Raw genomic sequence first — 22,723 nt, 5'->3', positions numbered from 1 at the left:
ATATTATCAGAAGAAAATGTCTGTCTATTGGATGTCACTTTTCAAGTTAGGGCAGTTCCTCAAATAAGTTTGCTATTGCCCTCAGGTTCATATTTCTACCTGCCTAAAACATCAGTTGACCTACATACACCCTAAATTTCTCTCCTGTAAAATAATGGAAGCAAAAATAGTAAAGATGTTCTTTTTTTGGTGAATAGGGGAGAAAGGGAATCCCAGGATTGGGGGAAAGGATTTGAAGACTGGTGCTTGGTGCCTCAAAGGCTTTTCTTGACCCACTTTCACTGTTTTATCCAAGTAATGAAGAGTGAAAGATAAACCTGTAAGAAGCAAAAATTATAAAGAAAAATAACGGAGGCATTGAATTCTTTAAGATATGTGGAAATAAACTAATGACTCATTATTTCTTTATCCTGTTCCCATTTCATTATTAGGATTTCAAAGGTGAACAGATTATAGGTACTAAAAAAAATGTTGGGCCAGAAGGTAACTCTGTCCAACCAATTCTATAATTTGAAATTGAACAAATTGGTTTAGAAACTAAACATTGTTTTGGTCATATTCACTGTATTAATACAGCATTTGGCTGGCGCCGCGGCTCACTAGGCTAATCCTCCGCCTTGCGGCGCCAGCACACCGGGTTCTAGTCCCAGTCGGGGCACCGATCCTGTCCCGGTTGCCCCTCTTCCAGGCCAGCTCTCTGCTGTGGCCAGGGAGTGCAGTGGAGGATGGCCCAAGTGCTTGGGCCCTGCACCCCATGGGAGACCAGGAGAAGCACCAGGCTCCTGCCATCGGATCAGCGCGGTGTGCCGGCCGCAGCGCGCTACCGCGGCGGCCATTGGAGGGTGAACCAACGGCAAAAGGAAGACCTTTCTGTCTGTCTCTCTGTCCACTCTGCCTGTCAAAAAAAAAAATAATAATAATAATACAGCATTGTTACACCCTCTGGCTTCCCTGTCTGGGTCAGCTTTTCTCCTTAAAAAGGGCTTTATTTCTCTGTCTCTCCTTCCCTGTCTGTAACTCTGACTTTTAAATAAATAAATTAAAAAAAAAAAAAAAAGTGGCTGGCATTGTGACGTAGTGGGTAAACCCACCGCTTGAGATACCAACATCACATATGGGCACCAGTTCTCTGACTGCTCCACTGCCTATCCAGCTCTCTGCTAATGCACCTGGAAAAGGCAGTGTAAAATGGCCCAAGTGCTTGGGGCCCTGCTACCCTTATTGGAGACCTAGAAGAAAATCCTGGCTCCTGGCTTTGGCCAGGCCCCAGCATTGGCTTTTGATGACCATCAAGAGTAAACCAGTGAATAGGAAGATTTTTCTGTCTCTCCCTCTCTCTCTAAAATTCTGACTTTTAAATAAATAAATCTTAAACATCCACCCCAGTACTCATATTTTAACTAATTCAAATGGTTAATTTCTCTAATGCAAAATAAATTTTCCTTAGGAAAATTAAGAACTTTTGCTTTTGTTGTTAATTTTAGGGTACATTTTAGATGAGCTAATAAATTTGTCAGGTAATGAATGTCCTTTAGGTATTTGGCACAGTAATTAAGACTCTTCTTGGGACTCTCGTATCCCATTTCCTGGTGCCTAGGTTTGAGTTCTGGTTTGGCTCCTGATTCCAGCTTCCTGGCACAACCCCAGCCATGGCAGACGTTTGGGGAGTAAGCCAGTAAATGGGAGATCTCTGTGTCCATCTGACTCTGCCTTTCAAATAAACCATAAATAGTTAGATATAGAGATAGATAAAATAACAATGTCCCACTTCTCTCCCCAGCCTACACAGAGAGAAGTGGGTCCCATTTCAAGCCCCTTAAATCAGAATAATTAGGAGGTAAGAACTTCCAGACAAGAATAGAGGGGAAACCATCTGTAGGTGATTTTGTTGGCTTCTGATAAGGATCATAAAGCTAAGTACTCCTTCCTCCCTAGTCTTTAAATTTTCCTCAGGTGGTAGTTCTGTAAGATTTCTTTACCTAACAATTACCCAAGGAACCTGATTAAAATGCAGTCTAAAAGTCTGAGGTGTGACCTGAGAATTCAGCATTTTAAATAAATATCCCAAGCAGGTGATCTGAGCAAAACATTCTGTAACAACATGCTGGGTATTGCTTTCAGAAAATGATTTATCTCTTTGGGCTGGCACTGTGGCTCAATAGGCTAATCCTCCACCTTGCGGCGCCGGCACACCAGGTTCTAGTTGCCCCTCTTCCGGGCCAGCTCTCTGCTGTGGCCCGGGAGTGCAATGGAGGATGGCCCAAGTGCTTGAGCCCTGCACCCCATGGGAGACCAGGAGAAGCACCTGGCTCCTGGCTTCAGATCAGCGCGATGCGTCAGCCGCAGCGCACCAGCCGCGGCGGCCATTGGAGGGTGAACCAACGGCAAAGGAAGACCTTTCTCTCTGTCTCTCTCTCTCACTGTCCACTCTGCCTGTCAAAAAAAAAAAAAAAAGAACAAGGCTCTTTCGGGTACTGTTCAGTTGAGATGCAGCCAAACACTGTCAAATTAGATTAAGTATCTGAACCAGATTTGATGCAAGACAATGTATTATGCAGTTCCGTTCCATTTATATAAAGCAAAATACAGAGGAATCAGTGTTTCTAGAATTAGTTTTTCCCCAAAGGGCGTCTGAGGTACTGGTGATATCCTGGTTCCTGATTTGGGCACTGGTTAGCTAAATGTGTTCGGTTTATGGGAATTCATTGTACAGCACACTTATGTGTATTTTCTGTTCATGTAAATGCATCAATGGAAAATTACCCCTCAAAAGTGGACTGACATTCTCTACTTCTAGCTGTTTTACATTTTTAACAGAATCACTTATTTTCACCTCAGTTTCACGGTTTACTGAGATTTAGCTTTCCTTATTTCCTATTTACAGTACTTTGGAATTTAGAAATATTCTTTGATGACATCTTGGACCAAATTTCTCGGAGGCTATTGATTTCATTCAGATTTTAGGTTGTTACAGCATATAATGGGGAGACATCTACACATAGGTCTTTATTACTTAGTATGTTACCACATTTCATATAGTCAGTCTATTCTCATTGATTGAGACTAGGCAGTTTAGTCAGTGTTTTAAGACCTTAAAAAAGCTATATTCTTCTCTAAACTCTTTTGTGTATGGCAGCTGGTACTATCTTTGATACACAGCCTTAATTATGATGTGGATAAAAGTCTTAAGGTAAACCAAATAGAAATGGTCTCAGAATTACAAAATTTTTAGGTTGTTAGTCTTTTGCCTGGTTCATTGTGCCTGAATTTGAAATTAAGTCTGCATGGGATGGAAGTACTCATTGCATATAGGTGTTAGATTTCATGAGATTAAGGTAAGGTTCTGGAAATGCCTTGAATCCAGGTTAGATAAAAATTAGACATGGCAAAATTAAAGAGAAAATTCATGCTTTATACCTTCTTAGGAGTAAGAATACTTTGTTATATTTTATTGAGTTACATTGAAGGGAATGGCATAGGAAATTAGTTTTCTATAAAGTTCATGAATTTTTACATACCTTTAATGCTAAATCACATAGCATAATTCCTTGATTTATTTTTTTTTAATTTTTTTTTTTTAATTTTTGACAAGCAGAGTGGACAGTGAGAGAGAGACAGAGAGAAAGGTCTTCCTTTTGCCGTTGGTTCACCCTCCAATGGCCGCCGCGGTAGCGCGCTGCGGCCGGCGCACCGCGCTGTTCCGATGGCAGGAGCCAGGTGCTTATCCTGGTCTCCCCTGGGGTGCAGAGCCCAAACACTTGGGCCATCCTCCACTGCACTCCCTGGCCACAGCAGAGAGCTGGCCTGGAAGAGGGGCAACCGGGACAGGATCGGTGCCCCGACTGGGACTAGAACCCGGTGTGCTGGCGCCACAAGGCGGAGGATTAGCCTGTTGAGCCACGGCGCCGGCAATTCCTTGATTTATTTTGATACATGAAAACACATTGTTAACAAAACTATAACTTGAGCCATAAATAATATTTTGAAGCCCACGTAATACTCAAATAGGCATTGATTATGAAATTGATTTAGATAATTTTAACAATTTGGGGTGACCTATTCATGAACCTAACATTTTAAAAGAAACACTGAGAGATTAAGGTGTGGTTGCACTGACAGTGGAGTCAAGAGACTAACATCCCAGGAAAACGGACACACCTGCTTATATAATGGGCTATAATGAGGTTGAAAGTCTGTCCTTTTTGATAGCAGTGGTTTAGAAACTGCATACCTTATTGCAGAGTCATTGTTTTCACATGCCAGGTGGTTTCTGTTTCTTCTGCTTCACTCAAGCCCTTGGGCCACCTTTGTGTATACCAGCTTATTAGCTGCTAAAAATAAAATGATTTAGATACTCTATGTGTTCACACTCATCATAGAGAAGACGACAGCTGAGCCTGGGCAAATACTGCCCAAAAATATGATTACTTAAATGAACACCCTTTTTTTCAACTCATAATTTATTTGCACTAATGAAAAATCCCTAACATTTATAGTATGTATCTGTTAAATATTTTATATTCCCATTTTACTATTATTTTATTTTATTTTTTATTTTATCTTTTAGATCCATGTTAAAGCTCATTTTGACTATGACCCCTCAGATGATCCTTATGTTCCATGTCGAGAGTTAGGTCTGTCTTTTCAAAAAGGGGATATTCTTCATGTGATCAGTCAAGAAGATCCAAACTGGTGGCAGGCCTACAGGGAGGGGGATGAAGATAACCAACCTTTAGCTGGGCTTGTTCCAGGTAAGAGACAATGTAGTAGAAAGTACCTGGTATAAAAAAAAAAGTGAAATCCAAACCTTCACAAAGAAAAACTTACTTTTTCATGCTTTGAAACAGATTTGCTTTTTCATGTAGTTGTATTGTTTTCCCCACCTTCCTATTCCCACTTCCCATGCAGTTGTGTTTTTATGCAGTACCTGTCGGATGTATTATCTTGAATGGCAGTGTGATTAGAAGAAAAGTAACACCACCAGATTTAACATAGCTAAAAATCAAGAAGATTTTTTTGGGTGGTGAAAAATTTCAACATAATGTTTACTTTTGTTCTTTTATGTGTATGAGGTCTTTGACTCTAAAACCCTAAAGCCAGGACAGTTGTTTGCACAGTGGTTGGGGTGCTGCTTGGGATGCCCACATCCCATTAAATGGAGAGTCTATGTTTGAGACCCAGCTCTGCTTCTAATCTAGTTTCCTCCTAATGTGCATTCTGGGAGGTGATAAGTATTTGCATCACTGCCACCAGGTGGGAGGCCAGATTGAATTCCTTGCTCCTGGCTTCAGCCTGACCCATCCCCATCTATGGCAGGCATTTGGGGAAGTGAACCAGCATATAGATCTCTCTCTGATTCTCTGCTCCTCAAATAAAATGAAAATAAATAAAAATTAAAACCTCAAAGCTGGAAACAGATTTTGTCTGTAGTCAGTCATATTTCAAAGAGATAAGGGCTACAGAGGATCTATAATCTTTGATTCTTCAGAGCAGCAGTTACAGGATATCCTCTGGAATCCTGGAATGTTAGGCAGCCATCATGCTTCTACGTATTCGTTGTGCCAGATGTCAATTTGATATCTTAACGTGCGAGCCTTAGCTCATAAATATTTAGAACTAATGTTGATGGATGGATTTTTTTGAATGTATATAGATTTCAGTGACATTTCTAAATCTTTTTAGAGAACTACTAAATGGACCCACCTTAGTTTGACAGTGGTTTTCAATAATCAAAAGGATTTTTAAGTGGCCATTATAAACATCTTACAATGTTCATATCATGAAAAATAAATGCCACAGAAGTACATAACTGTAATGCTTTTAAACATTTTAATATGTGAATGGTTCTTAAAGGCTATGAAATATTTATTTAAAATTTTGAATGTTCTTAAAATTTTTCTGTAGTCATAGTTACTTGGTTTACAATGAATACAATGCAGAGCTCCTGGAGATAACCAGGTTTCTTTTAATGCTTCTTACATGTTTCACCCTCAATGTTTTTTGCTTGTGCTCTTATGAAATGTACTAAATTCTACAGGTTACACCAACATACATAGAATTTGTTTCTTAAAGAACCCCTGCTTGGGGCAAACTGTTGAAATCGTTACCTAATATATACTAAACTGATCTTTTGTATATAAAGAGAATTGAAAATGAATCATGATGTGATTGGAGGGGGAGAGGGAGCGGGAAAGGGGAGGGTTGTGGGTGGGAGGGAGGTTTTGGGAGGGGGAAGCCATTGTAACCCATAAGCCGTACTTTGGAAATTTATATTCATTAAATAAAAGTTTAATTAAAAAAAAAAAAAGAACCCCTGCTTGAAGAATTGGATATAAAACTAAAATTCAAGTGTAAACCAGAATTTTTTAAGAAAAATCTCTTTGTCCTTCAGAAAAAAATTACATAGTAAGGTAGAGGTCTGAAAAGAAGACAGAAACTTTGAAAGCCTCCTATATTTAATGCTGTGGCATCATAGGCAAAGCCTCTGCCTGAGGCACCAGCATCCCATAGCGCCAGTTCGTGTCCCAGCTGTTCCTCTTCCTATCTAGCTCTCTGTTTACAGCCTGGAAAAGCAGTGGAAGATGGCCCAAGTGCTTGGGCCATTGTGCCTGTGTGGGAGTCCTGGAAGAAGCTCTTGGCTTCTGATTAGCTCAGTTCCAGCCACTGCAGCCATTTGGAGAATGAACCAGCGTATGGAAGACCTTTCTCTCTGTCTCTCCTTTGACATAGAAAATGCTCACTGAGAGCTTTTAAACAGTTGAGCTATTAAATTTTCTAGTATTTGTTTTTATTTATATTTTCTAATACATAATATATGTTCCAGTAATGCATATCAAAGGATTAGTTGAATAGAGTTGAAACAATACTTTCAACAATTGGAGGTTTATATATCAGAGCTAGCATTACTTTCATAGGGTGTAGGAAGATTTGGAAGGAAATATAAATGAAGAGTTAACATGGTATTTTCTCCTTGATTGAAAAAATACTTTATCTTAACCCTTTTCTTTCTTTTTGCTGTTAAGGAAAAAGCTTTCAACAACAAAGGGAAGCCATGAAGCATACCATAGAAGAAGATAAGGAGCCAGAAAAATCAGGTTAGATACATGTTTGCCCTTAGTAAGAGGTTTCTTGAGTCTTCGTCTAAAATCATGTTTAAATTTGTGTATCAGAACTTTTAAGAAATAAATTTGTGAAAAGAGTGATGTGAGAAACAAAACTGATTTCCTTAGGACTGTAAAGAATGGACCACAGGGCTGATGTGATAGGCCAGGTAAGCCACTACTTACAGTGAAGCTGCACTTCCAATCAGCTTCTTGTTTAATGCACCTGAGAAAGCTTGGAAAATGGACAAAATGGCCCAGTGATCACCTGTGTGGAGGACCCAGATGGAATTTGAGGCTCCTGGCTTCAGCCTGGGGGAAGGAACCAGCAGATAGAAGATTCATTTCTCTCTCTCTCTCTCTCATTCTCTCACTCTTTCAAATAAAATAAATTGTTAAAAATACAAAATTCAGATATTAAAGATTATTATGTGCAGTTAATGGAAAATTAGACTAAAAAATTATGAACAGTTTAATAAGAGTAGATACACTTAAATTAATTGGGGCAAGCATTTGGCACAGCAGTTAACATGTTGCTTGAGATGCCCACCTCCCATATGGCAGTTCCTGGGTTTGAATGCCAGTTTGACTTCTGATTTTAGCTAATGTGCACCCTGGGAGGCAGCAGACAATAGTGACTCCAGTACTTGGGACCCTGCCGCCCATGTGGGAGACAAGGATTGAATTCCTGGTTCCTGGTTTTCACCTGGGCCAGCCCAGATGGTTGGGGCATTTGGGGAGTGAACCAGCACATGGAAGGGGTGTGTGTGTGTGTGTGTGTGTGTCTTTACCTTTCAAGTAAAATGAAAAAAAAATTTTGAAAAACTTGTTAAAAAACAATTTGAATTATTTAAAATATGTACTTTTGTTCAAGAAAACATGCCATATTTATTATTTCATTTGATTGCTCAATAGGAAAACTATGGTGTGCAAAGAAAAATAAAAAGAAGAGGAAAAAGGTTTTATATAATGCCAATAAAAATGATGGTAAGTTCTACTCTCAGGTGTAGGTGGAATTTATATCTGAAGGGGTCTGACTCTAATAATACTTGAACTGATGTTTTCATGAAGTTTTATTTCTAGTCCCATTTTGCCTATTAATGGAATATGTGCTTGAGAAAATTTTTGAGTAGAAATTTTCTTTTGGAGTCCCATGAGTAATGCAGTGTATAATTGGGGGAAAATGGTATAAACATTAGAATACTATGTACTATATGTGTATGTGGTATAAAATTGATGGTTTCCATTTTTTTATTATTTAAACCTGTAAAATTAACACTTGCTTCTAACAAATTCTTTAAAAACAGATGTATTTGAAGTAAAACATAACTCACATTACAGAGCCAATCCATTCCACAGAGCCCACTAACCTATTGACTGAGTGAGGCACACTCTTTAATTGACTATTAAGATTAAAAAGATTTAAAGTCGTTGCTGCCCTTAAAATCAAGAGCTCTGATAGCCCTGGGCTTGTATTCCCAATGACAAGTCCCCTGGACCTGACAGATGGCTATTGCCCTACCATTGGGCACCTTTTATTTAGTCAAATAGTTTCCACCACTCCCAGTTTCTTATATACTAATGAAGATAAAATGTTTACGGATGGTTGAGATATTCCACACAAAGCTAAATCTGAGATTTGAGCCACTTTAATAAGCAGCATATTTAATTCCCGTCTCAGCACATGTTTCTCTGAAAAATACCAAGTTTCTTCCAATATTTATAATCAGACTGTGGTAACATTTTGATTTACAAACTTGGTTTGTGTATCTGTAGATTTGCCAGCGCTCTGCACAGAACCTGTGAACAGTTGCTTTGAACACCTACTCTTGGCCAGGCTCTGCTGAGCACTGACAAACCTAAGATGGGTCTCTGCCCTTGTGGAATCTAGTGCTGACCGGGTCTCATACATGAGGCTACGTCCCAGTCAGGTGAACTAATAGGAGTGAGGGCAAGGCAGACTGCTGGTTGTCTGCTTTTTTTCTTGCCACTTAACAGCTCTGATTTCATCTGGATAATGGGCTTTAGGAATGTTACCCCACCCATCATGACTCTAGGATAGTGTTCCAAAATAAAGTAAATATAAATGCAGAAAGTATGAATAGCATGAGTATGACCTGTTAACAAGTTATACAACTACAGGAAAGTTTTCCAGCGTCTCTGATAGCTGGTTATAGCAGTGTGTAAATACCTGTGTCAGCTGTTGGACTCAGCGTGTACATTCTGTCTGATCCTTGAAACTACCCTCTTGAGTAGAAGTATCTGCATTGTACAAAAATGACATAATTTTTCTCATTAATTTATATAAGGGTCAATGCAGTTATATTAGACATTCAAACAATATGAAACAAGATAAGCTGTAAAAAAAATCTCAAAAGATTAGTAGTATATTGTTAGATTCATTTTCTTAGTGTCCTGGCAAAGCTATAAGGACATGGGAAAATGCTGATGATATAGTACTACCATTTACTACCATCTTGATCCAAAAAGTTAAGTATTTTAATGATAATAAAGTGTCCATAATTGGGGGTGGGGTGAGGAGGGACAGATCTGTTTATCATTATATGGCAGTAATCTAATTTGTCTGAAGGGCTAACTTTTTCTTTTCCAAAGATTATGACAATGAGGAAATCTTAACTTATGAGGAAATGTCACTTTACCATCAGCCAGCAAATAGGAAAAGACCTATCATTCTGATTGGTCCACAGAACTGTGGCCAGAATGAATTGCGTCAGAGGCTCATGAACAAAGAAAAGGACCGCTTTGCATCTGCAGTTCCTCGTAAGTTCGGATGCATTCCCATTTTCCTGCCTTTTCAATTTACCTGCACCCTCGGAACTTAACTGTGAAGGGAGGTATTTCATCAAGGTTTTCAGTGAAAGAAGACGTTTGTTTAACCAGATGTTTGACAATTTTTTAAAGATAGTTGTTCTTGAGAAATACCTGGAAGAAGCTCTTGGCTCCTGGCTTCAGCCTGGCCCAGCTCCGGCTGTTGTGGCCATTTGGGGAGTGAATCAGCAGACAGGAAATCTTTGCCTCTCTTTGTCTATAAGTCTGCCTCTCAAATATTTGTATAAAAGTAGAAGTATAAAACATATTAAGATAATTAGGGGAGGGTGATTGCCGTAGAAGTTAAGGTGCCTTAGGTACTCATCCCATGTCCAAGTCCCTGGGTTCAAGTCCTGGCTTTAATCCTGATCATCTTTTCTCTGAGAGGCAGCAAGTGATGGTCAAGTAGTTGAAGTACTACATGGGGAACCTGGATTGAGTTCCTGGTTCCAGGGCTTTTAGGGAGTGAACCAGCTAGCTGATGGGAGCTCTGTCAGTCTCTGCCTCTCTAATTAATCAATTTTTAAAAAATGGAGGGCTGGTGTTGTGGCATAGCAGATTAAGCCTCCGCCTGTGATTGCTGGCATCCCAAATGGGGGTGGGTTCATGACCCAGCTGCCCCATTTTCAATTCAGCTCCCTGCTGACGTGCCTGTGAAAACAGTGGAGGATGACCCAAGTGCTTGGGCCCCTAGACTCCTATGGGAGACCCAGAAGTAGCAGTAGCTCTGGGATCCTAGCTTCGGCCTGACCCAGCACTGTCTGTTGGGGCCATTTGGGGAGTGAACCGTGCATGGAAGACCTCTTTCTTTTTCTCTTTGTCTCTCCTCCTCTCTGTAATTCTACCTTTCAAATAAATAAAAAATGAATCTTAAAAAACATATTAGGGGCCGGCGCCGTGGCTTAACAGGCTAATCCTCCGCCTTGCGGCGCCGGCACACCAGGTTCTAGTCCCGGTTGGGGCGCCGGATTCTATCCCGGTTGCCCCTCTTCCAAGCCAGCTCTCTACTATGGCCCGGGAGGGCAGTGGAGGATGGCCCAAGTGCTTGGGCCCTGCACTCCATGGGAGACCAGGAGAAGCACCTGGCTCCTGGCTTCGGATCAGCGCGATGCGCCAGCTGCAGCAGCCATTGGAGGGTGAACCAACGGCAAAAAGGAAGACCTTTCTCTCTGTCTCTCTCTCTCTCACTGTCCACTCTGCCTGTCAAAAAAAGAAAAAAAAAATATTAGGGTAATTAAATGTAACTGTTAAGGTAGTACACACACATTTTTGTTCATTCCTCAATGAAGAGTGTAAATACACTAGCTCTTAACGTTTCCTCAGTTCATTATTTCATAATCTGTATTACAAAATAATTTTAACTAGCAAAATAATCCTGCATCTTCACTCTGATTCATGTCCATTATTTTTATCTGATTTTATTTGCCTAGATACAACTCGGAGTAGGCGAGACCATGAAGTAGCTGGTAGAGATTACCACTTTGTTTCACGGCAAGCATTTGAGGCAGACATAGCCGCTGGAAAGTTCATTGAGCATGGTGAATTTGAGAAAAATTTGTATGGAACCAGCATAGATTCTGTACGGCAAGTGATCAACTCTGGCAAAATATGTCTTTTAAGTCTTCGTACACAGGTAAAGCTAAAATTTTGATCCAGGGTGTGAAAATTAGAGGACAACATAATTAGCAGAAACTATTTTGGTCTAGTAACAATAAGGCATAATTACATTCTTAACTGTTTTCTGACTAATTTACTGTGTAAAATCAGACAGGTTGCTAAGTTTCAGTTTTCATATAGCGGAAAATACACACATTCTTAAGTACGATAACGTATTTTCTCAAAATACAGTAAATATAGGGCTGGTGTTGTTCGTACAGCAGTCACACCACAGCTTGCCATATTGGATGCCACTTGGGATGCCTGCATCCAGTCTCTACTTCTGATTCCAGCTTCCTGCACTATACCTCAAGTACCTGACCCCTTGCTAGCCAGATTGGTTTCCAGGCCCCTGACTTTGGCCTAGTGTTGGCTGTTGTGGGCATCTGGGGAATGAACCAGCAGATAGGCAGTTGTCTGTCTCTGCCTTTCAGAATAATGAATTGACTCTGAAATGGCTATCCTAAAATAGTAGCTAGGTGTTCTTAAGTTGTTTTTTTTTTTTTTTAAGTGGATAAAAACATTTAGGCTGTACTATGAAAGGACTTCAAAAAAATTTATGAAAAAAATGGAATTGAAAGTTAGCTATTTTGGTGCAAAAAAATTTTTTTAACTCCATGCATACTTTTTCCATAATATGCATTTCCATGAACTTTTGAAGATCATTCATATTTCAGTTATACACATTTAAGAGAAGGATAAATGGTTTTACTAAATTCTTTCAGAATGGATTATATTATTTGGGCTGACAGATTTTACCAAAGAACTCAGAGTAGTTAAACATACTGTTTTAATCATCTTAACATTGTACATAGAAAAGGCCATTTCCCTATAGTCTCCATTTTGGTGGAACACTTCAGTTTGAAGACACACTGTGATGGAGTGAAGACAAAGTGAAAACCACAATCTCCTAATTGAAACAGTCTTTTTTTTTTTTCCTTACATGTGCTTTTTCAGAATTTTCTTTGCATGTGTATATGAGGTTTTTCTGGTTGTATTTGTACTTAAAGGCAGACAGACATCTTGATCCTAACTCCTGAAGTGGATTTTTTAAATATGGTTATTATAATCTATATGTGATCTTATTTTAGTTTCGCATGGTTGTCACACTTGAATATCATACTATATCATTCACTTAAGTTTCATTACATAAAAGAACAAGCCATATGTGTGTAAGTATATATATACACACACATATGTATGTAAGTATATAGATACACATTACATATATATGTTTTATACATACATAGATACATACATGTATGTATATAGCTACACAGTATCTTCTTGCAGTGAATGATTTTATGTTACAATATTGAACTTGTTTCTTCTAAAGTATTTGGGAACACTCATTGACAATACTTTTTAAAATTACATTACTGTATTACTGAGAAGTATTTAAATGATGGAAATTGTTTTTAAAATCCAAATATCTTTTCTTTACAGTCTTTGAAGACCCTCCGGAATTCAGATTTAAAACCATATATTATCTTCATTGCACCCCCTTCACAAGAAAGACTTCGAGCATTATTGGCCAAAGAGGGCAAGAATCCAAAGGTAAAGTTGGATGATCTTGTACTATTCCATTGAAGAGAAACACAATTTCATCCTGATCTAATCTGTCACAGTGCTTAAAAGTGGTATCAGCTTGGGCTTTCAATTTGAGTATTCTTTGTGCGATAGCACTTATCCCAGAATTGCCATGTTTGCCACCGGTAAGACTATGGCAGCTCTCCAAAGTAGAAGTCTTCCCTTTTCCCCACACATTCCCTGTTGTTACCTGCAAATGTATGGTAGTCTTTGAGATGGGATCCTTAAAACGTCTTCAATCTTCTTCATGTGGTCTGTGACATTTCCAGGAGGATTATGCAGACCCCACCAAAATTCTCAGCAAACTCTCATGCATTACACATTTTTTTCCTTTAGATAGTTCACATTTGCAGGGAGCCAAATTTGAGTATTCTTGCTTTGCTCTTTTTTTCATATTGAAACATTTATGTTCTGTTTTTCTTCTTCTTTTAGTCCGATAGACTGCAATCTGATAGATAAAAGCAATTGTAAAAAGTATTTTAGATCTGTGCTAGATGTGAAAGAAATAGTCTGTATGGTATGAAAACTACTTAGACCAGAAGTACCGTGGTTGATAAAGGAAAAGGATGTACACAAGGGACCAGGGAGGAGTCCATTCTCCTTTTCAGTCTAATTTTCTGTTTTATGACATGCACACTTTTTTTAAAAAAAGATTTATTTATTTATTTATTTATTTGAAAGCAGAGGCAGAATGAGAAGTCTTCCATCCGCTGGTTCACTCCCCAAATGGCCGTAGCGGCCAGAACCGGGCCAGTCTGAAGCCAGGAACCAGGAGCTTCATCTGGATCTCCCTTGCGGATACAGGGATCCAAAGACTTGGGCCATCCTCTACTGCTTCCCCAGGCCATAGCAGAGAGCTGGATGGGAAGTGGGTCAGCCAGGACTCAAACAGGTTCCCATATGGGATGCCAGCACTGCAGATGGTGGCTTTACCTGCTGCACCTCATCGTCGGCCCTGACGTTGCATACTTATTTATTTTTAGGCTGAAGAGGACATTGTTATTTTATCAAGAGCCATAAATAGGGGCCAGAACATGTTAAGCAACTTTCTTTTGGTTCATCTCTGGCAGTATTCTCAAGGAATTTTAACTTCTTCATTATTTTGAATTAGGCATCCTAAATTAAGCAGAATAGAAAGATGCTGGTTATGTTTTTGAAAATAGGAACTCAGTTACTACCAAAATGTTTTAACAATATACACTTTGCTTGGTTTTCTAGTTAGAACTTACTAATTTATTTAACTTTACTAAGATGTACTTCTTTACTTCACTATGCATGCATTTTAATTAACTCATAAAATCTATAATTCAGTGAATTTTGACATATGTAGCCAACACAACAATTAAGATTTAGAACATTTCTAACATGGTAGAAAGTTAAAACCTCTGCATTCTTCCCTGGGCAACTGCGAATCTGCTTCCTGTCATTATAGATTTATTTTGTCTGTCAACAAAAGTTCATATAATGGAAGCATACAGTATGTTTAAGTTTGTGTCTGGCTTTTGATCAGCATGTTTTTGAAATTCATCTATATTGCATCTAACAGTTCATTCATTCTTAATGTAATTATACCACAATTTGTTTATTCTCCAGTTGAAACTATTTGGATTTTTTTCCCATTTTTAACTTGTCTAATTAAAGCTGCTCTTAACATTTACACAGCGTTTTGATGGACCTGTGTTTTCCTTTCTCTTGGCTCTATAACTAGAATTGCTGTATCAAATAGTCTGTGTTTTAACTGTATTAAAGCTGGGTGCAGCATCGTGCAGCAGGTTACACTGCTGCCTGCAGCATTAGCATCTCGAATCAGATCACTGGTCAAGCAGCTCTCTGCTGACGCACCAGAGAAGGCAGCCAGAGAGGCCCCAGATACCTGGACCCCTGCCACCCGCATGGGATACCTAAATGGGGCTCTGCGCCTGCCATTGCAGTGATTTGTGGAGCAAAACAGCAGGTGGAGGATCTTTCTCTGCCTCTCCCTCTGTTTCTGTCACCCTGCCTTTCACATAATAAAAGAAATCTATAAAAAATCTGCTAAACTGTTTCAAAAAGTTTACCATTTTACTGTCCCCACCACCACCACCAGTGTATGATGGTACCAGTTGTCCAAGTCTACCAACTTTGGCTACTGTTGGTTTGTAATATTATTTTATCATTGGAATATGTGTTATTAATAAATATTATTATGGTTTTTATTTTCATTTTCCTGATGACTAGTGATAATCTTTTCATACAGACATTTGGGCATATTCTGTGAAATGCCTCAAGCCTTCTCATTTTTTTAAAACTGGGCTGTTTTTCTTACTGAGTTACAAGACATATGAAGCCATTATCAGATGTGTAAATTGCAAATAGTTCAAGTATTTTTTAATAATACCTTTAATTAATAAGATTCACTTTAATTTTTCTTATGGTTAATGATGTTGTGTATGTCTAGATCTATAATCTATCTCAAATTCATCTTTGCTTTCATGTGAGGTTTGAGTGAAGAGTTTTGTTTTTAATTGCAAGTTGATATCCAGTTTCTCTATCACTGTTTGTTGAAGACTGTCCTTTCCCCTTTTCCCATTATATTATATTGGTATGTCAAAAAGGACCCGGCGGATTATTTTTGAACTCTCTTCCTGTGTAAGCTGATACCACACTGTCTTGATTACTATAGCTTTAAGTCTGAAAAACAAGGCAATAAAAAGGAATGAAATACTGATATTTACATGCTGCAGTATGGAGCCTTAAGACATTGTGCTAGGTGAAATGACACCAAATACAGTAGATCACATATTATTATTGCATTTATATACAGTGCACAGAATGGGAAATAGACCTAAAATAGATATGGTCACTCACAGCTGGGGCTTGGGAGAAAAGAGTGACTGCTAATTAAGCTTCTTTTGGGTGTGGGAAATAGGGAATGGGTGAGGCAAATGTTCTAAAATTGATTGCAGTGTCACTCTATGACAATACTAAACACTGCTGAATTATATACCTTAAATGGATACATTGTATGGATATTGATAAGTTAAACATAGCTCAATAATGCTATTAAACAAAAAATCCCAGCAGACTTTTCTGTAATTTAAAACTTGATAGGAAATTAAAAGTTTTAACCATAAAACTTTAGAAAAAGAAAGGAGATGACTTTTGTCTTTGTGTTTTTCTATGTAACCCCCCTCTGTTCATTTTCTCCTTGTTCTTTAATTTGCAGTTGCCATAGTTTCTGAAGATAAACACTTATTTTAATCTTTCTTTTTAAATATAGGCATTGGTGGTTATATATTTTCCTCTAAAGAAAAGCAGTTCTCTAATTACATACACCTCAGAAGCTTTTTTTTTTTTTTTTAAATTTTATTTATTTATTTGAGAGTTAGAGTTACAGACAGTGAGAGGGAGAGACAAAGAGAGAGGTCTTCCATCCATTGGTTCATTCCCCAAATGGCTGCAACAGCTGGAGCTGTGCCAATCCAAGGCCAGGAGCCAAGTGCCTCTTCCTGGCCTCCCACACAGGTGCAGGGGCCCAAGGACTCAGGCCATCTGCCATCCAGAGAGCTGGATCGGAAGTGGTGCAGCCGGGACTACAACCAGTGCCCATATGGGATGCCGGCGCTGCAGGCGGAGGATTAACCTACTGCACCACAGCGCTGGCCCCTCAGTGGCTTTTAAATAATATTTTTATTATCATTTTGTTAGAAATATTTTCTAATTTCCCTTTTCATTTTCTTCTTTAGCCCAGGAGTTATTTAAAAGTATGTTATTTCCATTTTCTGCTTAGCCACACTTCCACCTGTTTGGGGACTTAAAAATTTAACACCTTAATGATTTATAGTTCCATTGTGGTCAGATTATAGACCCTCTGACTTTCAGCTTCATCAGTGTTCCATGTACACCTATAAAAAACATATATTCTGTATTGGGTGAGGATTGGTGTATCAAATTCTTTTTATTTCACTTTTGTTTTTATCTCCTTTAGTATTTCTCATAGTGTTTTATTTCTCACACAATTAAAATGTTGAATGAAAACAAATCTTCCATTTTAATTATGGAATTGTGTTAAGAAAGTAGTGTAATTGGATAAAAAAGTAACTACTCATTCAGTTACCTAATTGTGCACTGAATCTATTCTGCTGGTGCAGAATCTTGAGAGTGGTTAATTGAACAGCATGAACTGATGGTCAATTTTGGCTGCAATTTTTGGTTGTTTTTTATTACAAAATATTTTGAACTAACACATTTTACTTCATCTTAGTCTTAGATTGTAATTTGGAAGAGAATTTCAGACATAAAGTACTAAATAAATTATGTGATTATTTTAGCATAAGATGAAGTAATGCCTTGAATTTGATTAACACTAGGTGGAGTGGGGCTTAGCATTTACATTTCAACTCTAGGACCACAAATTTTCTATCCTGTGGAGTCTTATAATGTTCTTTCAATAATATTGAGCTTTGAGTAGACATAAATTTTAGCTAAAATGTCCGTGTGTTCAGTCACAATGGTGAAGTAGAGCCCCTGCTAAGGAACAAAGGATTCTGTGTTCCATATTCAGATGCACAACATTCCAGAATGAAAATTAGAGAGCCATGTGAGAAACTGCCTCAGGACAAGCCAGAGTTTCATACTGTCAGAGGAGTTCTGTTGAATGAATCAAATTGTTTTGTCCTGTGGATTCAGTACGGTACATGGCTTACACCTGAGACATTTGTTTTGTTGTTGTTGTTGTTGTTGTTGTTTTCCAAAGATTGATTTGAAAGGCAGAGTTACAGAGAGGCGGAGGTAGAGAGAGGGCTTCCAATCTGCTGGTTCACTCCCCAAATGGCCACAATGGCTGGAACTGGGCCTGTCTGAAGCCAGGAGTATCTTCGGGTCTCCCACGCAAGTACAGGGGCCCAAGAATTTGGGCCATTCTCTGCTGCCTTCCTAGGCCATAGCAGAGAGCTGGATCGGAAGTGAAGCAGCAGGGTCTCAAACTGGCGCTCATATAGGATGCTGGCACTGCAGGTGGCGGCTTTACCCACTATGCCACAGCACCAGCCCCAGACATTTGGCCTTGAGGTTAATTAGTTATCTTCCTTGACGGCTGTTTCACTTTCTTGAGTTAACACCTATGCCTCAAAATCAGAGGAATTTAGTTAAGTTTTGCATACAGCCTTGCCACCTGGTTGGCTCTGTGAACTAGTCCTTCCCTTTACTCTGTATTTTAAATAGAGTACTCTGTTCTGCATAGTTTCCTAAATTGGTAGGGTTTTTGTTTTTGTTTTTGTTTTTGTTTTGTTTTTGCCTTTTAACGACTTTATTTGTGTTTTGAAACACAGCAGTGAGTGTTTTCCCAAAAAATATATATTAGTTTGTTAAATTTTGGGCTAACCAGCAATGTTTTCATAGAAAAGAATACCCATTCTTTAATCCTTTTATTTTCCCATGGTGTTTTCTCTACCTAACTGCCAGATATAAAGAGCAGGGGTCTTTACAAGATCCAAGAGTAGATGATGTTTTGGGTCCTTGCTCCAAGCAGAAGGTCCATTCCAGGTTACAGAAGATGTTACCTTTGGGAAGAAATTATTATTCCCTAAAATGTTTGAAAACAAGTTTGCAGGGAATTCACAGTAACAGTCTGCATTCTGTGATGTACGTCACCCTTTGTTCTTTGGCTCTGACTCGTCCTGTATTTTGGTGAAGAGAGGAGTTACCTCACAGATTTTATTCTCTTCTTTGCAGCCTGAGGAGTTGAGAGAAATCATTGAGAAGACTAGAGAGATGGAGCAGAACAATGGCCACTACTTTGACACAGCAATTGTGAATTCAGATCTTGATAAAGCCTATCAGGAATTGCTTAGGTTAATTAACAAACTGGACACTGAACCTCAGTGGGTGCCATCCACTTGGCTGAGGTGAAGGAAACATCCGTTCTCCAGCATAATTGGATTTGATCTGTCAAGCTGTCAACAGGAAGATATCCTGATACTTCAGCAAGATTGAAGATAAGGTGAAGGCAGCAGTGTAAGCTGTAGACCTGGTTTTCATCCTTACATCCCTTAAACTAGTGAAAAGAAAGTTCCCTTAGGCAACTTTGTGCACAGCTTTCTTCATTCTCTGCAAATGGCTTTTTAAAGGTTCTTGCCTCATTTTGGGATTCTAAATGGAAGCTTTCAACACAGCAGTTCCATTTTATCCTCTTAAAACCTTTTGTTTTCACCTAAGTCTTTTCTGCTTGGCTATATTTCTATAAAAAAAAAAAAAAACTTGTATGTATGTACACAGTAGTCCATGTCTCATGTACTTATAAATATTGATGTCATTTAACACTTAAATGACTTCATGGGAATATTTTGAAGGGACTGTGCTTTTCTGCATTGGGCAAAAAACAGTACTGGCTTAGGAGTCTGGTTTAGTCAAAAGAAGTACTTTCCTGAAAAAGAAAAGAAGAAAAAACAAAATGGTGCCACTCTGGTTTGGAGCTACTTTGTTTAGGCTTGAATTTATTTGTATTGTCTTTTTCCTCTAACAAAAAACAAAAAAAGCATTCTGTTAGAAGCACCAGCTTTTCAACCCAAGCTTAGTGGCTCAGACTGCACCCCCAGCAGACTGTAATCCAGTTAAAGGCTTACAGATTATGCTGATCTTTTATAATTTGATTTTTTTCTTAAATTATTACAATGATTTGATAGCCTCACTTCCTTTCTTTGATCTGCATAGTACAAAAGACTATTAGATTTTTATGAATGGCATTAATATAAAACTGTGTTGACTCTTAAAAAGTTTCTTCCTCATGATGCAAATAGTTTTTTATATACATGGGAGGACATAACACATTTGACCATTTCTGCATTTTTATACATGAGCACCATAAAAGTCTATGGCTATGCTATATATGTAGGTAATAAACTGGAATTATGTTGATAAATATAGCTGCTGTACTGTATACTAATTTTAACAGATCGATAAATGGTCATTGATAACTTGTTCAGCATTGGAATAAAATTTTATATACATATAATTATATATATATATATATCTTAGGGAAATACTATGACAATTGACTTTGAGATCAGAAGGAAAGGAAGACCTGAAAGTCACTTGAACATTTTAGGAAAATAACATTGTGAGGGGGCGGAGGGCATTTGTTAAGCACATAAAAATGAGTTTTTATCCCAATAAGGTGTGCCTGTGATGACGAGAATGGAACAGCTTGCTAAATCATAAAAGCAATGTTTAAGCTAATGGGATTTTTGTACTGTCTCTGTAGTTATAGCTCAACATTTATTACTGGCATGGAAAGTTGTAACCTTTTCAGGCCTTTAAGGATAGTGTGTGTGACAAACCTCAAATGTGAATGCCTTGATGTTATTTTTATGATGACTTTAGCTACAGCATTTCCTGCTCCCAAGCTAAACACTGGAATATACTGACTTATCACTTAATTTAACATAAGCAGTTGTTTGTTTTTAATGAGTATTTTGTTTCAGTGTGATGTACATATGATTTTTTTCTCTTCCATATAATTTTATTTGAACAAATGTAAACAGTTATATGTTGCCTTTTTTGTTCACATTTGCGTAACTTAAGTTGGCTAGAGAGTGTGTCTTATTTGGAAATATTTTAAGGTAATGTTCCTTAGGAAGAAAGTATCCTGGGGTTGAGGGAAGGAGTATCATATACACGGTCTCTTCAAATCTGAAACACTCCAGCTTAGGTCAGGAAAACACAATGGTCACACCAATGATTGGCTTTGAAAACCAAGGCATATACTTAGCACTTAATCTCAGTTTTCCAGTTTACATTCTCTAGGCGTGATAGGTAGTCTGGCCAACAGAATTGTATGATCTGCTTTAAGTGTAACTGATGAGTGTTTTCAGCAGTCCTGGTAGAGTGAGGTTTCAGGTGGTGTCAGTGAGTGGCTGTTGTGCCCCAGCAGACAGAGGGGATTTACTAGGGCCAAGTGCTATCAAGACTCAGACACACGGCTTTTAATAAGCAGATTTTATACCAAGGTCCCTACCATGCTATGCTTTTGGGAAGTACAAGGTAACATATTTTCAGGGTCATTAAAGTCCTATAATTCTCTTCTTATATTGCATAGAAGAAATGTCTGTGTCTCAAACTTTTTCTAAGTGATATGGATATGCTGATATTCAACACAGCCCCTAAACAAAGTGAAAACCATTGTTGCTGCCTTCCTCAAAAAAAATGAGGATAAAAGCACCTTGTTGTGTACCTAGTTGTACAGCAGCTCTGGCCAGTTCCGTTTCCTGTCCCTCTATGGTTTTGATTGGAGACCCCTGTGCAAGGGGGAATCTTAACCACTGACAGAAATGATACTAATAGCTAAGAAATATACTTGGAAAATCCAAATAAGGAAATAGCTTCATTTCCAAATTTTCGTTAAGTCAGAACAAATGGAAGGAGAATAATATTTAAACTAATCCAGATTTGCTTTCTGTGAAAATCTAGTGTCTGGATTGTTCCCTTTTTTCATGTTCTAAGGAATAAGTAGTGATAAGGAATGATTTGAATGTAATTTTGTGAATGTGTGTGGAAACATAAACCAGGGATTTAGCCTTAATAAAGGTGGCCTTTCTGGCATCTGTTGTAATCTGCCTTTCTACTCTCTTGCCTTGTATCTGCACTCTTGTTATTTCGAGATGTCATACTACATGCTGTATTGTACAAATAAAAGGAAAAATATATTTCAAATTTTAAAGCCACTGAGTTCTTCTCTAGCTGTTTATGTCCTCTCCCATTCAAGGTTTCTACACAAGTGAAGACCACCCTCCTTTTCAGATTTTGGCAAGAAGCAAGACCATCAGACGCTCTGAGGTGGGAGAGTAGGGGATATTTAATTTATTCTTTATGTGGGGCATGCCCCCTCTTGGCACAAACTTAAGTAGTTACTGTTTCTCTCTTGCTCTTTTTTTTTTAAGAATTATTTATGTGAGTGGCAGAATTAGAGTTAGATATAGTAGATGTCTTCCATCCACTGGTTCACTCCCCAAACAGCATTGAAGGCAGGAACTTCATCTGGGTCTCCCGTGTGGATGCAAGGCCTCAAGTGTTTGCGCCATCTTTTGCAGCTTTCCCAGGCACATTAGCAAGGAGCTTGATCAGAAGTGAAGCAGCTGGGACTTGAACCAGAGCTCATATGGGATGCTGGCATTGCAGGCAGTGGCTTAACCCGCTGTACCATAACACTGGCCCCACAGTTTATTTGGGTTTTGTTTTATTTTAAGATTTATTTTATTTATTTGAAAGAGTTACAGAGAGAGGTAGAGACAGAAAGAGAGGTCCTCCATCTGCTGGTTCACTCCCTAGATGGCCGCAACGGCTGGAGCCATGCCAATCTGAAGCCAGGAGCCAGGAGCCTACTCTGGGCCTCCCACGTGGGTGCAGGGACCCAAGGACTTGGGCCATCTTCTACTGCTTTCCCAGGCCACAGCAGAGAGCTGGATTGGAAGTGGAGCAGCTGGGACTAGAACCAGTGCCCATATGGGATGCCGGAGCTTCAGGCCAGGGCATTAACCCATTGCACCACCGCGCTGGCCCCTCTAATAGTTTTA

At 38.7% G+C, this 22,723-nt stretch overlaps 1 protein-coding gene across 3 annotated transcripts in view; it reads left to right on the top strand.

Annotated features, from left to right (window-relative positions):
- PALS1 (protein associated with LIN7 1, MAGUK p55 family member) overlaps window positions 1–21,870 on the top strand; it is an 84,999-nt gene extending 63,129 nt beyond the window's left edge. For all 3 annotated transcript variants that reach the window (XM_062181354.1, XM_062181352.1, XM_062181353.1), the window contains 7 exons: window positions 4,568–4,751; window positions 7,023–7,094; window positions 8,016–8,087; window positions 9,714–9,881; window positions 11,360–11,562; window positions 13,032–13,142; window positions 18,888–21,870. In XM_062181354.1, coding sequence (XP_062037338.1) covers window positions 4,568–4,751; window positions 7,023–7,094; window positions 8,016–8,087; window positions 9,714–9,881; window positions 11,360–11,562; window positions 13,032–13,142; window positions 18,888–19,064 — 987 coding nt within the window. In that variant the 3' untranslated portion in view covers window positions 19,065–21,870. The remainder of the gene's footprint in view (window positions 1–4,567; window positions 4,752–7,022; window positions 7,095–8,015; window positions 8,088–9,713; window positions 9,882–11,359; window positions 11,563–13,031; window positions 13,143–18,887) is intronic.
- The last annotated feature ends 853 nt before the right edge of the window (window positions 21,871–22,723 follow it).

Source organism: Lepus europaeus, chromosome 22 (assembly GCF_033115175.1).
Source record: "Lepus europaeus isolate LE1 chromosome 22, mLepTim1.pri, whole genome shotgun sequence".
NCBI classification, from domain to species: Eukaryota; Metazoa; Chordata; class Mammalia; order Lagomorpha; family Leporidae; genus Lepus; species Lepus europaeus.
The sequence above is the reverse complement of the archived record's forward strand: the minus strand, read 5'-3'. Positions and strand labels throughout refer to the sequence as shown.